At 43.0% G+C, this 19975-nt stretch overlaps 1 protein-coding gene across 2 annotated transcripts; it reads right to left on the bottom strand.

Moving 5' to 3' along the window:
• Nucleotides 1-540: 540 nt before the first annotated feature.
• On the bottom strand, nt 541-19975 carry casq1b (calsequestrin 1b). Of its 2 annotated transcripts, XM_063008282.1 has the most exons (12): nt 19575-19975; nt 11101-11133; nt 8200-8293; nt 7520-7620; nt 7017-7128; nt 6853-6926; nt 4112-4242; nt 3650-3695; nt 3487-3541; nt 2557-2657; nt 2231-2305; nt 541-1919 (listed from the first exon to the last, which is right to left on the bottom strand). In XM_063008282.1, the coding sequence occupies exons 1-12, from the start codon at nt 19809-19811 to the stop codon at nt 1419-1421; spliced, it is 1560 nt and encodes a 519-aa protein (XP_062864352.1). In that variant the 5' UTR covers nt 19812-19975; the 3' UTR covers nt 541-1418. The 2 variants fall into 2 exon arrangements, with proteins under 2 accessions (XP_062864352.1, XP_062864353.1); XM_063008283.1 differs by lacking the exon at nt 11101-11133.

Genomic DNA, 19975 nt, shown 5'->3' with positions numbered 1-19975 from the left:
GTAGGAGCTTCCTCACCTGGGTCTGCTTCAGTTGGATCTGCATCTACAACTGAGCCAGAATCTTTTGTAGTCGCCATCATTATGTTCTCAATCAAATGTAACCCCCCCCCCCCCCCCCCCCCCCAATCCTTCCCGGCTCACTTGGCCCCCTGGTTGAGAACCACTGATGTAGATTACCTACAGATTATCTACAAACTCACCATAGGCGTTCAGGCCAATGTTGAGTATGGGATGGAGAACATCCACCTGACCTGTCTGAATAAAGCTTTGTTCTTTTGTTACTTCAGGAATGAAGGAGATGTATTTATTCTGTGTGTAAATATAATCCTGTCAGATAGATGTTTAGTATCTAGATGTACGTTCTGTTCTCTCACAGCCCTGCACACACTGAAATAAAGACCTCCAGTTCATTTTCTTTTACCTTCTTTTGTCGTCTTTTACTTTTCCAACAACTAATTAAACTCTGGTTCTCACTCGACCTCCCGCTGGACGTCACGTTAAGACGTAGTGATGAGCAGAACTAAACGCCTTCACAGAAAGTAACAAAAAAGTCACGTTTTTATTGTTCTTGACAGGTTCACATTTATGATGGTTTACCAAAAAGTTACACAGATGAAACGGCTTACCGAGCAGCCCAGCTAACAGGAACATTAGCAAACTGGTTCCCAGAACATTAAAGATCTAGAACCTTTAGATCTTTGAGGGGTAAGTGGCATGTGTTAATGGGTTTAAGGTTAGAGAAAAGAAATGACCACCATGGATAAGGGGACGGAGTCAGGCAGACAAGGGGTCAGTTTAAAGTCAGAGAGGTTAGGGTTAGGGTTAAGGTTAGGGTCACGGATAGTCAAAGTAAGGAACCAGGACTCAGGGATGAGTGGTCAGAATTAAGGGTCTAGGCTAAGCACCATAAATAATGGGTCAATGTCAGGACTGAGGGGTTAGAAGTGGTTATGTAGGTTGCAAAAGTGATAATTGTGTAATGCCACAGCCTGACTTCACCCCGTTAGCTGGGATACATGAGTTTGTACACAAATAAATGGACACACAAATACGAAGACGATCACAAAGGTGTAGACCCTGTTAGAAGGTCAGGTACAGTGCGGCACGCACTCATCTACCTTCTTTATTCCACTGTACAATAAAGCAACAACAGACACGTTCAGAATTTGAAACTAAACAAAGACAAATTAAGGGAAAGACGAAACGAGAATTATATAAAAAAAGTCACATGTTGCTGTAACACCCCGAAGATTGGGGCTCGGATGGGTCGCTGGTGGATTTACAAAAGCACAAAGCTTTCACAGATTGGAAATAACGACTGTGAGAGCCTTCGAGGAACTTTGAACTTCCTGTTGATATTTGTTGACGTTGGATAGTGCCAGTCAATGTGGTATGATCCCTGAGATGATGGGAAAAATTTACTCATCATCATCGTCATCATCATCGTCGTCATCGTCGTCGTCGTCGTCATCATCGTCATCGTCATCGTCATCGTCGTCGTCGTCATCGTCATCGTCATCGTCGTCATCGTCGTCATCGTCGTCATCGTCGTCATCGTCATCATCATCATCGTCATCATCATCGTCATCATCATCGTCATCATCATCATCGTCATCATCGTCGTCGTCATCGTCGTCATCGTCGTCATCGTCGTCATCATCGTCGTCGTCGTCATCGTCATCATCATCGTCATCGTCATCATCGTCATCGTCGTCATCGTCGTCATCATCGTCGTCGTCATCATCATCGTCATCATCGTCGTCATCATCATCGTCGTCATCATCATCATCATCATCATCATCATCGTCGTCATCATCAACGTCAATCTTGCCTGACAGTACGTCCTCAATCCAGGTGTCCAGCTCGTAGGCAGTGGGCATGTCGTCCTCACCGTCCATCTCCATCCACACGCTGTCCGCCTGTACACAGAGTTCATTACAGTAAATCAAACCGGTGAGGAAACGTCTGAAGAACATGCTGGTGGAAACACCTCATGCAGAGGTTAACGTCATGCAGTCCAGGACAGATTCCAGACAGGACTGGTTCTATCAGGCAGAAGCAGGAAGAAGTTTGTGAGAGTGACAGAACGAGAGATGGACAACCTGAACACACACCAACCACAAACTCTTCCAGAACAGCTGAGCATTTCAGGCATGGCGCAGGCATCTTATCACAGCCCTTCAGGCAACAGACTGGCTTGTTAACATAGCCCTTTAGACGATGGTCTTACATCCTTCACATCCACCACACCGATTTGTGGAGAGGAGAGGTCAATGCCAAAGGTCTTTTCCCAATAGGGCACCAACTGAAACATAGAAAGAAATCAAATTTATATAAAAATATAAAAGAGGGGTAGGTAGTCAGGACCAAGGAGTCTACGTGTAGAGGAGGTCAGGGTAGGGGATAAGTGGTCAGGATCTATGTCAGGAATATAGGGTCAAAGTATGCAATAAATGGTCAGAGGTAACTAGTGCTTAATGGACTGAAGATAAAAGTCAAAGTCAAGAGTAGTGTCAGGAATAAAAGGGTCAGTGTTGGGTTTATGGAGGTTCTCACCAGAGGGAAGTCATCTGGGTCGATCCAGATGATGCTCAGCTCAAGGTTCTCTGTGTTTTCACGAGCTACCTCCTTCAGAATCTCAAGGAACTCAAAACCATCTAATGGGAGGACAGAGATCATTAGATACATCATGAAGGTTAGTATATGGCCTGTCACTAATTCAGCCTCTCTGTGCACCCAGTGTTTATGTGCCACGCCCCGATCTCTGGGAGCACATAGTTGAGGAGGTTTGTTTATGCCTCCTTATTTCTGATTGGTCAGTGAAGCTACTGATCCTTCAGCGGAGACTATTTTGGTTTTCATACTTATGTCTAGGTTTGGTATGTTATGGTAGTAATGCTTTGGACTTAGTCGTGGTCTGTGATTGATGATATTTGATTGCTCTTGGCGGGCTCTTGCTTAGAAGTCTTGTTAAGTGTTTTGTGTTTGTTAGTTCATGTTTGGTGTTCGTGTGTGTTAGCTTAGCTTAGGGTCTAGTATAGTTTTGTCCAGTTTCATGTGTGTTTAGTTTAGCGTTAGCATTTAGCTTAGCATAGGTCACATGCGTGTATGTCCGCCCCTCGTCTCTTGTCAAGTAGTTCATTCGTTAACTGGTCCGTGTGGTCCGATTCAACAGACAAGCTACTGTAGTTCAAACTGCTAAAGAAGTTCATGATGGTTCTGGTAGAAGGTGTCAGAATATACAGAGCATCACAGTTTATGCTTGATCGGTGTAAAGTCCATATAATTTAAACTTTCAGTATATTCTATAAACCTAGCTCCATCAACCTAGCTATTTTCCCGGTAACCTACTGACCCTACTCTCTTTGACAAACATGCTTTGATGTTCATTAGCACCTTCACATGGTTTTGTGGTGCCTAAAGTTAAAACTTGCCCTAAAAAACAAACCACAGAACCCTGGAACGTCCCCTAGCTTATTAGCTCACCAGGGTCCGACTCTTCCGCGAAGGCCACGATGTGTTGTCCGTTGATGTCGTCCTCCTAAACCAGAACACACACAGCACAGGGTGTCAGTACTTTCCTAAACATCGATCTCGCGTCACTATTAATCTGAAAAGTAGATCCGCTTTGTTAGCGCTCGTAGCTTACCCAGGTCTCGTACATGTTGTGGGGCTCCAGCTTTCTCAGAGTCGGTCTAAAAAAGACACAAACTAATAAAAACAACTTCTTACATTTACAAACATCATTCAGATTCTGCTACTGAACATTATTTTTATTAAACACTTTATTCTGTTAAGGGTCGTGGTGGATCCATCGAAAATCATTGGGTGCAAGCCATGGACACAACCTGGACTGGGTACCAATTAATCCCAATGGCTTTGGCCGTCTCGCCTTCAGCCTCCAGCATACCCTACCGTGTCTGTGTAGATGCCCGACCAGCTGATAACACAGCTGAGATTTAAACTCGGATCTCAGTGGTAGTGGGTCCTACTAATTTCCCTTGCCTTACCTCATCCTGACCTCACGATGCCTCGTCCACACTAAACAAGGAGAACACTAAACTATAACTGGACAGTCCCAGATAATGACAGTTTCGTGGCTGGTTCTGACCTGTCGTGTTCCTCGATGTAGTCGACCAACTCGTCCTCGGTGTAAGGTCTACCCGGGATGGTCTTGGGGTGGGTCATGAAAGGCTCGTAGAAGTCCACCTCGTTCATCTCAAGCTTCAGTTTGTTAGCGATCTGCACAGAAACAGCAGCAGGATGACCATCAGAATGGAATTAAAACGAGATTTTAGGTGAGTGTTTGATGTACCAACTTTAGCATGAAGTGACCTGGCAGAATCGAATTAAATTACATTTTATTTTTGATTATTGGGTCAGTAAATTAATCCACACCAATCTGACTGGATAGTAGAAATGCTGGGGATCAATATGTCATTTCCACCATTTCTTTTTGAACAAGACAGTGGTAGGATATTGCAGAGAGTTTTAATATGTATGGAGGAACATGCTACACTCTTTGTACTTCTCCACCACTTCTACTGATACCTCAACCAGACAGTAGGAGGCGCTGTTGCAGCAGACAATAAAATTAGTGCAAAAATAATCACATTTAATTTTAGCCTTTATTATATGTTACAATATATTTTACATGTTGGTACATAAAAAGTTCTAAATTAGAATCATAATATTCATAAATGGTAATAAAATGAGGCTCTGAAGCACTAGCTGTAATCCCCATCACTGAGGAGGCTTTTATGTCTACGCCTCCTCAATGAAGCTACTGATCCACAGCTGCTCCTTGATTCAGGTGTAATGCTCACGGCATTTAAGGGAGCAGCTGTGGATCCTTCAGCAGAGACTATTTTGGTTTTCTTACTCATGTTGGTTTGGTTTTGTCAAGACTTTGGTTTTCATGCTTATGTCTAGGTTTGGTATCGGTCTAAAAAAGACACAAACTAATAAAAACAACTTCTTACATTTACAAACATCATCATTTATTAATACCTATATTTTTTAATTTGATTTTTATCAAACACTTCATCCTGTTAAGGGTCACGGTGGATCCATCCAATTATTGGACCGTCAGCATGGAATTAAAAGGAGATTTTAGGATTTAGGTTCTCTGTACTCCTCCACCACTCCTATTGATACCTCAACCAGACAGTAGGAGGCGCTGTTGCAGCAGCAAGGAGGAAACCCTTCCTCCATCAGAATTGATTATTTTTGCTCAACCAGGCCAGTAGATCTCCTGAGATTCTAACCCAGGAATCGACAGTGGGCTGGCATGCTTATTAATGATTCGTTACGCTGGTTTTAGTTCTGATGTCGACTGATGTGATGAAATATTGACACCTATTTTATATAAACTCTAATGATCAGTTTACCAAAAAATGCCTCTTTTTCACCACACAGGGTATTTTATATATAATCTTTATTTATTATTTATGCAGATTTTAACATAAAGAGAGCTTCTGTCATACCTGCCTGCAGTACTCAGCTCGACCTGACAGTTAGATGGGGCGCAGTTGGACACATAACATGTTTCACTTTGAAATGCACTTCAAAGCGTCTTCACATCTAAACAATCATTACATGCTTCACCTGGGCGCTTTATGAGTGTACATAGAACTCAGCTTGGGGTCAAGGCTTTTGTTTTTAAAGTGTTTAGTTTGACATGCCTGACTGACTCTTGGATTTGAATACCTGCCTGGCTTCTCCCACTGGTCCTGTGTTGAACATCCTTGCTGTTTATGTTGCTTGTCTGTAGGTGGCGTGGCAGCTTTCATGTGACCCTACCGATTGTCCTGCTTTCTGAGACTGTATCAATGTTATCAGAGTTTCCTGGTGATCGTGAGGAGTGCCGTGTATCCTCTCCAGTGATGTGGTTACTGACCCTCTCTTGGATTATCTTATGGTTGGTTCGGTTCTGCTATTTAAAAAAAAAATTGTATTCCTTATTGTTTGGTGAAGCCTCCTGTGATTCGGTTCTGGTCTTTAATATTTCCAGGTGCCTCTATCCGGCTTATATTGCACACCTTACAAAAAAAGAGTACAAAAAAGAGGCCGTGTGGTCACCCTATCTTTAGAGTCTCATAGAGTCAGGTAGAGATTCTCTCTGTGCTCCTGGAGATCATGTGCCACGCCCCTGTGATGGTTTAGTTTCAGGTTTCGAGTCGACGCCTCTTCATGTTGATAGGACAGTTGAGCTAATGATCTACAGCTGAAGCTCATGAAAAGAGGAACGCTCAACGTATATAAAGACTGTGCTGTGGATCATATAGTGGAGGTTGGGTTGCTGGTTGGGTGGGGTTTTCTTGTTTGGTGATTGGTGTCTTATATTGTAGCATTAGTTCATGTTTACATTTGCATTTGTTAGCTTTCAGGGTTTAGCTTAGAGTCATGTTTTACGTGTGTTTGGATTTGCATTTGCAAGTAATGATTTGCATTGGTGTGTTTGTGTGTCTTGTTTAGTGTAATTATGAATAAACTAGACGTAGCGTTTCTACTCGTGTGTTCGCCCTCGTCTCTTATCACAAGCCTGTCATTACAGATTGATTCCTGCAACACTCATAAATCGTTATAATAAATAGTAATAGCTTATAATTATAGTTTTATCTTTAATATTTAGTTTTGTGAGGTGTAGGAAGCTTCAGCTCCTTATCTATAACAGTAATATTAGATCCTGAGCGTGAGTGCAGACTGTAGCTGGAATTATGCTACATTACAGTCATTTAACGCTGCAGATTAGTAATAAATATATCAATTACAATCTAAACATAACAAATAATGACATTTAAGTGATTCTCTCCGAATGTGGCTTATAAAGTGTGAGATTTCTTTTCTTACTTTAGAATCAAAAGTGGCGAAGAACCTGACGAAGGGATGGAACTCTTCAGCAGCGTCGTCATACTCAATAAAATCTGAAACATCAGCAACATAAATGCAAAAATAACCACATTTATATTCTAGTTCTAATAGAGCAGATCCGGTGTTCAGGGTTCAGTACTCACGTCGGGAATCATCGTTCTTAAAATATCCCACCAGCTTGATGTCCTCATCCAGACTGAAGAATCCTTTCAGCTCTCGCTCGTTATCAATGATCTCCACTGGATCCTCGATCACCTGATCACACATCAGTACACACAGTGTTAAATTGCTGAGGATTCAGACCCACTGATTGTACATTTTTACTTTTACATGTTTAATAAAAGTGTGTCTGAATATTTGAACTTCAAACTTTGTAGTTATTCTGTAGTTTGAGCTGATAGATGAGACATAAAAAACTGTTCTTCAAAGGTTAGATTTAGAGTTAAAGTAAGGGGTAATATTGGGGTTAGGGTTAAGGTTACGGTAAGGGCTAAGATTGGGGTTAGGGTTAGGGTAAATATGAGGTCTAGATGTTAGGGTTATGGTTTGATCTAAGACATTTATTAATATTAATATAAATACAGATGTTATGATTATATGAGTATTGAATCAGATTAATAACTGATCCAGGATCAGCAGGACTTACATCATAGAGAAATTCCACCAGAGTTTCTGCAGCCATTTCTCCATCATACTCAATTATTTCATCATCAGCAAAGATGTAGATACTGTCCACCTCATCCAGACCTGCAGCACACAGCAGAACATCAGGTTATACTTACAGAGAGTCTCGATTTTACTACAATTACTAACTGTTTATTTACTAAATGTCACATTTCAGAGAAATAATATATATACAGTGTTGACTCTGCTCCAGCATGGCGTCTGATTGGCTAATTGACATAATTTGAGTTCATTGTTGGTGAACTTTGTGGATGTTCAGTCCTCCAAATGTTGAGGTAAAATGGTAAACCAAGCACCCTGGATCAGGTTCATCCAGTGCAGGATGTGTTGCTATGGTAACTGAGAGAGCAATAAGACCAATTTCCTTCAATGAATAAACTTGTGTTCCACTAAACGTTCTCCTGGAGTTTAATCATCAGTAATCGCTATTAATTCATCTCCAATCGACTGTCCTGGCTGATCAGATTTAAATATAAATGTTTGAGGTGGCCCTGTTGAACACCCCACCGGACTGAGGAACACCCCACTTGAATTAAAGAACACCCCAGCAAACTGAGGAACACCCCAGCACACTGAGGAACACCCTGCCGGATTGAGGAACCCTTGAGGAACCACAGGATTAAGGAACACTGGTTGCATTACCCAGCTTCTTGGCAACTGTGACATCCTTCTTAGAGTTAATCAGTCCAAATCCAATATCTTCATCCTCAAAATCATCCAGCACCTGGGCAGCAAGCTGTACCAACACAAAGAGAGAGAAACAGAAACTGTAGCTTCATAACCAGAACCAAACACAGAACCAATTACAGAACCAAACATAGAACCAAACACAGAACCACAGTATGATATGATGATTAAAGATCAGAGGCTTTTATGAGAGTAAAAAAGTGATTTTATTTTGTATTTAGAGGTAAATAATCAGTAATATAAGATCTGCAATCATTGAAATCTTTCTCCTTCCACTGCTGTAAATATTATTATTATTATATTGGGGTGTCCACAAACTACATGGTGTGGTAATGCAAACTGACCCCCAAAATACCCAGAGAGATCAACAAACGCCACTATGACCCAAAAATTGTTAACAAAAAGAATCCATAATAGTACAGGACTAGGTGCACCCTATGGTGCAAAACCCTCTGATGTTGGTTCTTGGTGGAGATCTGGCTAGATGTTCACCAAAAACCAAGAACCTGAGGACTTTGTGGAACCTTTTCATTAAAAAGCTCTAAGATCCAAACACAGACATTTTAAGATTTTTGTTAGAACCCAAACACTGGCTGGAGTTCCTCTTAGCTGTGCAAACAACCTGGGATTAAACCCTGACCCCCTCCTGATCCCCCCCCCCCATTACTGTACTGGGATTTCATCAGCCAGGCTGAGCAGTAAAACTAAACCCTGCACCACTGCAGCACTTTCTAAATCTGGCTGTAACGTGACCCCTGATAGACATTGGATCCAACCAATAGCGATGCAGGGTAGAGTTTCAGGTATGTGAGGGGCGGAGCTTGATTACAGGGTGCTGAATGCTGGACACGTGGAGACAGGTGCAGTACAAGACTGGTGAAAAGTAAACACGTGTTGGTATAGGTGGGCTCATACATACTGTATACAGGGACACCGGGGACACCAAGGACACGCCCCCAGCCCTTTTAATATTATTAGTATTAATAGTTATTCACTTTGGTCGACAGATAATTTAATGATGTCACAGTCGTGCTACTTAGTAGTCCAGTGCGGGGCAGGGCGATAAACACGGTGGCCAAAATAACACAATCAATCAACATCCACAACCACGACGGAGAAAGTGACCTGGACAGGGACAGAGCAGAAATGAAAACTGGATGTCAGAATTTGGAAAGAACCTCAGAGTGCCTGCAACAAACAAGTTCTCCAAAAAGAAGAATCCAGGTATGGATATTAACATGTAGAACAGCCATGGGTCCAAACATGATGCCTGCTTGAAGAAGGACCATCACACCGAGAAACTGGTGGACCAAATTGAGACAGGGTTCTTTCTGTGTGGAATTTGCATGTCCTCCCTGTGTCCACATGGGTTTCCTCTGGGTGCTCTGGTTGCCTACCAAAAGTTCAACGATCTGCAGTAAGACTATTTGGAGCTACTACAAAAATATAAGACCCTAAGTGTGTGTGAGTGTGATGATATCTCAAAGCACCAGAGTCTCCTCGACAAAGAGAGACTGCTCTGGACTTTCTTATACAGTGCCTGAGTGTTGTCGGTCTAGTCCAGTTTATTATTCAGATGTTTATAATCTCATTATCCCCTCCCTGGATGTTCACTGGTTTTGCTGGAGAGAACTTAGTCCTGCGAACATCTACCACCATCTCTTTGGTTTTACCTGTATTGATCTGGAGGCGGTTCTGCTGACACCAGTCCACAAAGTTCTTGGTAAGCATATCATTCGAGACGTAGCCGACGATAGCAGAGTCATTAGAAAACATCTGTAGGTGGCAGGTTGCTGTGTTGTAGGTGGGAATGGGGCTAGGACTGTCCCCTGTGGAGCCCCGGTGCTGCCGACTCAAGAGTAACTGCATGCATATAAAGGGACTGAAGCTGGAACTGGAAGTCCACGTGTCCATCTGAGATGAGCCCGAGCCCAGAGAACTCAGAGGTGTTACAGTATAGTATTGATGTACGACTTTCTCATTGTATAACAGAGGTTCAGGTTGCAGTTCTTGATGCAGCAGCGGACTGTGTCAAGTGACAACGGTTTTCTGAAGTACTCCCGAGCTCATTTAACTGTATTTAGTACATAAGGATGACATTTTTTATACAATGCATTCTGAGAGCTCAAAGGTCACGCTTTACCTTACACGGACTGAGATTTCTCAAGATTCCCTAAATCTTTCCAGAATATTATGTACGGTAGATGGTTAACCCCTTATTAGTTTGCGTTCTTTTTTAACTGACCGATTCTCTCCTGAAGTTTGGAACACAGTGTTTAATAGAGCGCCTTTATTTGTCATATATACATATACAGACGTACACTACAACGAAATTCTTTCTTCGCATATCGGAGCAGACAGAGTTAAGGGCCTTGCTCAAGGGCCCAACAGTGGCTGTATGGCAGAGCTGGGATTGGAACTCTTAACCTTTCACTGGGCTACCACTGAGGTGAGCCATGAGCCATCATAGCTTGTACAGACTGATCCTATGGTGGATCCTTTTATACCTGATCATGATTCCTTCACCTGGAACCAAACACATTTTACAAACTGTCCCAACTTTTCTGGAAATGGGGTTAGTACTATAAGTTATAACAGAACGTCAACATTTCCCTCATTAGAATCCCTATAATGATTGAGAAATTAAAAACCTCACCAGGTACAAAACCCTCCAAGAAGCTGCACCAGAAACACATGATCCCGTCCACATTCCTTCAATTTAATTAATAAATTAATTTATTTACTTATTTTATTGATCTTTGCTTCATCTTAAGCGGTTATTGATCAGCCAGGCGTGTAGGAAGTGTTAAAAACGTTTAGAAAGAGAAGAATGAAAGGATGAGGGCCTGGACATACCTGGTAGGTCAGGGCGGCAGGACTGGTTAGCAACTGCAGAGAGAAGTTAGGGCACGCTTTAGAGTAAAATCACCAAGAAAAACACCCCCCCCCCCTCCAAAAAAACCCCACACCCCCAGTTGAGACGAGTGAGTGAGTGAACATTACCCACAATGCAGCACCAACAAGCACAAAGCATCAGTGCAGTTTGGCTGAGCTGTTGTTGCTCCTGCGAGTCTTTGGTACGACCCATGTGACTGCCGGCGTGTGTGGATGTAACGTCAGTGTGTGATAGATTATTATGGTCTGTGTGGGGGAATTTGTGCCCATTAAGTTAATAGATGGCAGCATTTGTACGATTTGATCGATCAGTCGGGGTTCCGGTTCATCCCAGAGCTGTTGAGTGGGGCTGGTGCAGGACACTGGAGGGCAGTGGTAGCTCAGCGGTTAAGATACAGGACTAGTAATCAGAAGGTCGCTGGTTCAAGCCCCACATCTGCCAGCTTGACACTGTTGGTCCCTTGAGCAAGGCCCTCAACCCTCAATTGCTCGCAATGTATACTCTCAATTGTAAGTCGCTTTGGATAAAGGCGTCCACTAAATTCTGAAAATGTAAAATGCTAATGGAGTTCCTTTAAACCGATGCACAGTCATGCTGAAACAGGACATTTCATTAGAAAGGGTGTCCCAATACTTTTGTCCATACAGTGTATACATTTGTGCTTACTAGAATCTCCAGTTAACCTAACCAGTTAGTTTTTGGGGATCCTGAAGGAAACCCACACAGACACGGGGAGAAAGGACCTGAACTGCTTCACCTGGGAATCGAACCCAGGACCTTCTCGCTGTGAGGTGACCATGGTACCCACTGTGCCACTCCACAGAAAGAACAACCAAAACAAACAAACTCACACAGGTACTGAACTAGTGATCGGAAGCTTGCTGGTTTAAGCCCTGTACTAAATTGGTTACCACAGTTTGGCCCTTGAGTGAGGCCCTTAATCCTCTGGATCGACTGGATGACGCTGTGTTCTAGAGAGTCTGGACCAAGGTTCAAATCGAGGGGTCTGACCCTCCTAATTAATACTTGGACCCCCAAAAGAGGTAAAAACAACAGTTCTGGGTCGTTAGTTAGCTTTTATATAAAGTCGACCCCCCACCATCACTCCCTGGCTTAGTTCTGAAGAGAGGAAGAAGTTTGAGGTCTTTAACGTGGTGCTGATGGTGATGGTGGTGGTGGTGGTGGTGCTGAGCAGACAGCAGGTGGAGGGTTTGAAGATAAACAGATAGCAGATGAGATGAGTCAGACATGAAGAAACGCTGCCAGAACTCAGCGCTCAGTATTTATTCAGTAATCAGAGAGAGATTCAGTCCATCTGATCCACACGGCTGAAGGACCCACCACACCACGCTGAGCCTTCATCCTGGACCACCCAGCTGAATGAGGGTGAATACATGAACGTATAAAAGTGAGGAAATGACCTACTGATTTAAGTGTGAATGAGAATTTAATCCTCTGAAACCATCTCAAAACTATTATCATTCATTTACCTCAACAGTTGTGTTATTATTATTATTATTATTATTATTATTATTATTATTATTATTATTATTAATATATATATATATATATATATATATATATAATATTATTATTATATTTATTATTATTATTATTATAATATTTATTATTGTTATGATTATCATTATATTATTCTTATTATATTTATTATTATTATAATTATCATTATTATTATCATATTTATTATTATTCTTATTATATTTATTATTATTATAATTATTGTTGTAGTTCTTATTATGTTTTATTCTTTTTATTATATATAATTTACATGTATTGTTATTATTGTTGTTATTTTTTATTATATTATATTTATTATATTCTTAATATTAATTTTATTGTTTGTATTTATTTTATAGCATAATTATAATAATTATTATTATTTATATTTATTTTAGACTTTTTGTAGATGTATAAATCTGCTGGAAAATGAATGACACTGTTCACAGTCAAGCAAGCTTTGCATCACCACGAGCTGATCTAAAGACAGCCCTCTAACTTGAACTGCTGGAGCAGCTTGTTTGTTTACATCTAGTTACCCTTGTTGGTGTGGAAACTGTGCATCTGATTGTGGAGACTCGATTGGTCCCTCAAGGTATCAGCAGTTTTGGTTCCATCATGGAACCATCAGGATCAGATCCGTCAGTCCAGCAGAGCATGAATTAAACCGGTGATGTTATAGAAGATCTGATGCTCACTCTGAATGCAGCTCGGTTCTCCAGACCATATCTGTATCCTTATCTTCAGATGTTCTAGATGTTCTAGATGTTCTCCTCAGCAGAAACGACCTGGTGCTTGAATGTCAGCAGAGACACTAATAGTGGCTAAAATTAGCCGCTAACAGGCAGCAGCAGCAGTAGCAGCAGGCTACCGTCAGCACAAGCTATTCTGGCACTCAGAGATATTTTAGAGGGACTGAAAGTGCTGACACGCAGAGCCCAGCACGTCACCTCAAAGAATCATGGGAGAACCAGACGTCCATCATCCTCCACCGTGCCGGGGCGCAGTTTAAAAATACATCTGATGACCGGAGAGCAGACGGAAGCGCCTGACTTCACTAATGATCTGGGCATCAAATGTTCAGCACAAATCAGTGTTTAATAAGATCATGATGAGGTGTCCACATACTTTTGGTCTGAAGGTGTATGAAGACCTGATCAGTTCAGATCCGTGGGTTTGTGTTTTGGATACATTTTGTTTGCTGATTATTTTTTATTTATTTAATTTATATTCGGGGTGGGTGTTGAGGAGTTTTGTCACAGGCTCCAGGACTCCACAGAAGCACACCGAGAGCCGTTATCTCCAAAGAGAGAAAATTGCTAGTATAACAGAGGAGAAGACGAGTCAGAATAGATCCAGGAGGAACTTGGAACCTCATGGCTCCACGATACAGATGGACAGAGTTTAAAAACGTTGGTCTGAGATAGAGCACAACCCTCCTGGTCTCCTGAGCGAAGTTTAGAACCAGAGATAAACACCACCAACCCTAGATGATACAGCCAAAAGTATCCGGACACTCCGCAGAACCTTGTGTGAACAGGTGTATACTGTCAATTATATCAAGAAAAGGAATTGCTGTCAACTCTCTGGCAACAGGTTGGGGAAGGTCCCTTCCTGTTTCAGCATGACTGCCCCCTTGTGTGCATTTAACAACAGAGTACGCCCGGTGGCCGGCACAGTGCCTGACCTTAATCCTTAATTTAACGTCATCCCTGTATCTGGTTCCCAACTGCTGGAGCAGCTTGTTTGTTTACATCTAGCTACTCTTTTCAGTGTGGAAAACACACCTGATTTAACCAGCAGGTTCAGGAGAAAGGAAATCCCCAAACTGTTGTGTGGCAGCGTGTCAGGATGTTCAAAACACAACAACTGCTGACCAGTGACCAGTACAAGGCCGACACGACCGCTATGAAAACACACCACAGCAGCCAATCAAGTTTCATATCTCAGCTTTTCCCCTTTTATATTCTAATTTAGTCAACACGTGTCTGATCTGCGCCACTTCTTATCACCCGCCAGTGCTGGGTTCCTACACAGAGCCGAATGATGTACAGAGAGACACGCTAAGCTCTGTGTGATGTACTTTTGTCCAGACAGGGAACTCTGACTCCCTCTGGTGGTGAATGGCTCTCATAATGATGCTAACATTAGCCGTGCTGCACGAGTGAGAGCATATCAGTTCCATCAGCACTGTTACTCAATATTTAGAGGGCACTGCCAGTGCCAATACCAGTTACAGTGCCAGTTACAGTGGGCAGGACCCAGTACTGTCTACCCATGCCAACAGGAAGCAGTATTTCTTTAATGCTAGCTAAAACCTTTTGGTTTGGATGACAAGCTCTGGCGAAGTTAAACAAGTGGTGGAACCCTCTGCTGAGAACCCTCGGGCGGAACTGTTCATAAAGGTTCTTCTCGGTACCAGAACTCCTAGTCATGTTTTCCTCTCTCATAAAATCAGTGATCATATGGACGCCAATCCATCGTAGGGTCTGACCCACTTGGCTAATCGGCTAATCATGTCCACATTTGGGCACCGAGAGCACCGCTGGAGATTGGAACCCTGGGTCCCAGCAGTAGTTAGTGGGTTAGTGTATTTATCACTGCGCCACATCAGCGCCCCCTACTGAAATAATGTGATTTCTGATTCCTGATCAGATCCAGGGGGGTCTGAGGAGGGGGGGGGGGGGGGGGGGGGGGTATTATTAAAACTGTACCTGTCACCGGACCTGAAAGCAGTGAAGCTGATCCAAGCCGACGTTTACAGTTACAGTTTACAGTTACAGATCTGAAGGTTGCTGGTTCAATTCCTGCTCCTGACCAGCTGCCAACATTGGGCCCCTGATCAAGGCCCTCAACTCTTAGTTCCTTGAATTTTGACTGGAATATGTAATGAGAAGAAAAACTGGTCTGTAAAGCGTCAACAACTCTGTAAACGAGTTTCCTCAGATCTCCTGTACAGATTATCACACAAATAAATATAATAAATATTTAATAAATAAATAAATAAATGAAGCTCCTAAGTTCTGGGGCGGTTTTGGTCGCCCAACATCCAGTGTGATGTTTCTAAATTCCATAAAAACCTTGAAATGTTCTTGATTCTTTACACCACATCTCTGATGCAGCTTTTATTTGATCTTGTTTTGATTCTTTGACCTCTACCACGACGTATGAAGCTTTGTTCACGTTTACGACTTGATTTTATTCTTAGGGACGACGTCTGAGACGTTAAATACCCTGTATGACGTCTGACCCTTTACACCCAACCCTCAGTTCCAGAGTATTTGGGACAGTTTGTGTAAAATGTCGATTTATCAGCTTTTAGGCTTAATAACATTCAGTGATGGTTTGGTTTGTGGACTGAAGACACCAGGTGATCAGATCGATCGGTTCTACCGAGCCACCGTATGGAGCTTCTGCGTCGTGTTCTGTTGTGTTGAAGACATTGCCAGATTTAAACAGGAGCCACTTCAGGCAGGCCAGTCTAGCACCCAGGAGCGCTCTTTAATTACAGCCATGCTGGTGACACATGCAGGCACATGCTCAACAACCCAGACGTCATCTACAAGCAGTGTTGGACGTTCGTTTGTTCGTGTTAGTTCATTTGGCATGGAGGACACGACGTTTCTGGACGTTGTTGACGACTTTCACTGTGTATCATGGGGGCGTCACTCGTATTTCTTCATGCTCTTAGCAGCAGTGTTTGTTTATCGCAGTGTTGGGTTCTTCACTGATTTACTGAACGTTCCTCGCTAATGAAGAACAAGCATTGATGCATCATCTACAGCAGTGTTTCCCAACCACTGTGCCGCGGTCAGAGCTCAAAACAGCAAGTCTGTTTATGGACAATAATGAAACAAAAACACCCCCGAGACCTTGACCATTGAACTGTTTCAAGCCACTCTTGGGCCCCTGAGTGAGGCCCTTAACCCTCAATTGCTTAGACAGTACACTGTCACAGTACTGAATAAAAGCGTCCGCTAAATGCTAAAAATGCTTCATAACCTTCCTATTCCCAAACTGACCCCGTCCCAACTTTTACTGAACCTATTGCAGCCATGGCAACCATGCTAAACATTTCAAACTGTGATGATCGTGTCCCCCTGCGCTACCCGGTTTGGCCAGCAGGTGGGGTTAAAGAGCTCAGTCGAGTGTGATCTGTAGGTCACCGCTCCAGGTGGAAGGTTTCCCGTATGTCGCGGCTCCTCGCTGTTTACTTTGCAAACCTGCATTTCTCTGAAGCTGCGGTGCTGTTATCACTCGATTCGCGGCACGGAATGTTAGCGTGTTAGCATGTTAGAATGTTCTGTTGATTTCTGGGATCTCGCCGTTTGTAGGGTCTCACAGGGGACCCCAGAAATGCCTAACGGCCCCTGTTTTTTGGGTTGGATTTACTTGTAAAACCACTGATTTTTCGTGGACGGCCAGAGTAGCCTGTCAGGTCTTAATTCTGCACTATCCCTGGTGTGTCCGTGTTCTTCGTTGTGAGTTGTGGATGTTTTTTCCAATAATTTGGCCACCCTGTTATTTACGATCGTCCTTATTGTTTTTGACCTTGGTCAATCATCTGCTCATGGGTTCTATTTCACCTCATCAGATCGTTTATTAACTATAATTTCACTCGACTTTGATGTGCTAGAGTAATAAATCTGACCCCTGTAATCACCACCCTGGTTGTACTAACTGAATCGGATGAAGCCGGTTTAGATGTGATGATGGGTGCGAGCTACACCTCCCTATTTAGGTCCCAGACCGTCTCGAAGTTCCAGAAGGTTTATTCCGAGGTTTCTGCTGACGGCCGAGCAACACAAACCGCCTCTCATCATCCGACACGTATCAAATAATAACAGATCCACACATTCGGTTCCTCCGATGGCACCGGCTTCTAATTCCATCCTCATCAGCTCCCTGCACAAGTCGTCAAGTCCGTCTGCTCAAATCTCAACCATCTGAGATTATTTATAGCCTCGGCGTCCACGTCTGCTCCGTCCTGCACCTGAAGATCTTCTGTCCCATCTAACTATGGGAGACCCGTCCCTCAGAATGGTCTCACACCACAGTTCTACGCTCTACGTCACGTCTTTAAGGGTTTTATCAAGAAAACCTCAGTGAAGGAGAGAGATGTTCCTTAATGTTCTGAAGAACCCTAGAATGAGTTTGTAGACGTGGTGCAATGTTAGACGGGTCTGTTATGAACATTCACCAGTTCCTCTGGGATTTTTCCAGGATAGGTTAGCATGCTTTCTTTCCAATCTATCTAAAGTACCAGAAACAGTTCATCTACAGTACCAGTCCATCTGAAGAATCAAAACCAGTCTATCTAAAGTGTCAGTCTATCTAAAGAACCAGTACCAGTCCATTTACAGTTCCAGTTCATTTAAAGAACCAGTCCATCTAAAGTAGGGCAGTTGTAGCCTAATGGTTAAGGTACTGGACTAGTAATCGAAAGGTCGCTAGTTCAAGCCCCACCACTGCCAGGTTGTCACTGTTGGGCCCTTGAGCAAGGCCCTTAACTCTCAATTAAATTAAAGTACCAGAACCAGTCCATCTAAAGTACCAGAACCAGTTCATCTTAAAAACCATTTCAAGTACCAGTACCAGTCCATCTAAAGTACCAAAACTAGTCCATCTAAACTAGAACCAGTACCAGTCTATCTACAGTACCACAGTACCAGTCCATTTAAAGTACAGGTCCATCTTCAGTACCAGTACCAGTCCATCTAAGCCTAGTGGTTAAGGTACTGGACTAGTAATCAGAAGGTTGATGGTTCAAATTCCACCACTGCCAGGTTGCCACTGTTGGGCCCTTGAGAAAGGCCCTTAACCCTCAGTTAAATTAAATAACTAGTCCATTTACAGAACCAGTCCATCTAAAGTACCAGTACCTGTCCATCTAAAGTACCAGTACCTGTCCATCTAAAGTACCAGAACCTGTCCATCTGAAGAACCAAAACCAGTCCATCTAAGGTACCAGTACCTGTCCATCTAAAGTACCAGAACCAGTCCATCTAAAGTACCAGAACCTGTCCATCTAAAGTACCAGTACCTGTCCATCTGAAGAACCAAAACCAGACTATCTAAAGTACCAGTCCATATACAGTACCAGTACCAGTACCAATTTATCTAAGGTACCAGAACCAGTCCATCTACAATACCAGTCCATCTACAGTACCACAGTACCTGTCCATCTAAAGAACTATCTAAAGTACCACAGTACCAGTCCATCTACAGTTCCAGTCCTTCTACAGTACCAGAACCAGTCCATGTAAGGGTTCTGCTTCTCACTTTTTCTGTTGTAGGGTCGGTATATAAAATAAAACTACAGGAACGATTAATAAAGAAACATCACAACACCGCGGTTCTGATGGAGTAAATCAGTTCTTATTGGTTCTTTAAATGATGTGATGCTCTTGACATGTGAAAAACTCATCAGCTTTTAAAACATCAGCTAACTAGGGGGCGCTACTACAGATTTCTCTTTAAAAGGATGTACATGAAGGTGTAAATGCTCGGTCAGGGTTTTCTCCCCCACTGTAATTCCACTTACAACCAGTTCCAGAAGAACAGTTCCTCAAATAATAAACCGTTCTGCTGCTTTTGATGTGGTTCTGTTTGGATCCTCTAACAGTCTAGATTACCGGGTGGTGTACGTCCTGTAGGAACCTCTGAATAAACATCAGAACGGCTTCCTGAGAGCTTCTACCTGTGTTTTTGTTGTAAGGTTCTACATGTAATGTATGTTGGTTCTCTGAAAACCTCTCAGAATGGCATCGAGGTTCTTGGTGGTGCCAAATGGTTCTTCTTACCTTTTACATGGAACCTTACAAACAAAAACCCTCCTCAGGGTGCGAGTACGACCCAAACAGGCCATTCTGAGTCTGAAATGCACCAAACGTTCTAGCAGAACCTGGACACGTACCTCTAGAGCGAGCTCCTCCATCTCGAACTGTTTCCGGGCCATGCGGCTGTGGCCGACGGACTTGTGGTAGTAGATGACCATCACGTCGTACCTCTTCATCACCGATCTGAAGTTCTTGTTGGTCAGTTCGTGGACGCGGTCCTTCCCATCGTACTCGGGGATGTCGAGGACCTTCGATCCCCAGCACAGAAATCCACAGGTGAGGAGAACCACGGCAAGCCCCCAGCCCCACTTCATGTTCCCCTCGGAGTTCCCCAAAACCCTGAGCGATCGAAAAGTCTGAATATATTTTTGGTTTTTTGTTGATTTATTTGTGCTTTGTTCCTAATCGATTTAGGAACAAGGTCCGACGCGTGTGGGTGCCGCCCAGAAAGAGCAGGACCGATCGTCCCAACCTGCTT

The sequence above is a fragment of the Trichomycterus rosablanca genome, chromosome 14 (assembly GCF_030014385.1).
Source record: "Trichomycterus rosablanca isolate fTriRos1 chromosome 14, fTriRos1.hap1, whole genome shotgun sequence".
Taxonomy (NCBI): Eukaryota; Metazoa; Chordata; class Actinopteri; order Siluriformes; family Trichomycteridae; genus Trichomycterus; species Trichomycterus rosablanca.
Note: the sequence above shows the minus strand (reverse complement) of the source record. Positions and strands in the feature narration are given on the sequence as shown.

Bases quoted from the DNA above. Each gene is read 5' to 3' on its own strand.
- casq1b (XM_063008282.1), bottom strand. From the start codon at position 19,811: ATGAAGTGGGGCTGGGGGCTTGCCGTGGTTCTCCTCACCTGTGGATTT. The intron at 7,129-7,519 runs GTAAGTCCTGCT...ATGTGTGATCAG, and splicing joins TGGTGGAATTTCTCTATGAT to GTGATCGAGGATCCAGTGGA. The intron at 4,243-6,852 runs GTAAGAAAAGAA...GTTTCTGTGCAG, and splicing joins TCGCCACTTTTGATTCTAAA to ATCGCTAACAAACTGAAGCT.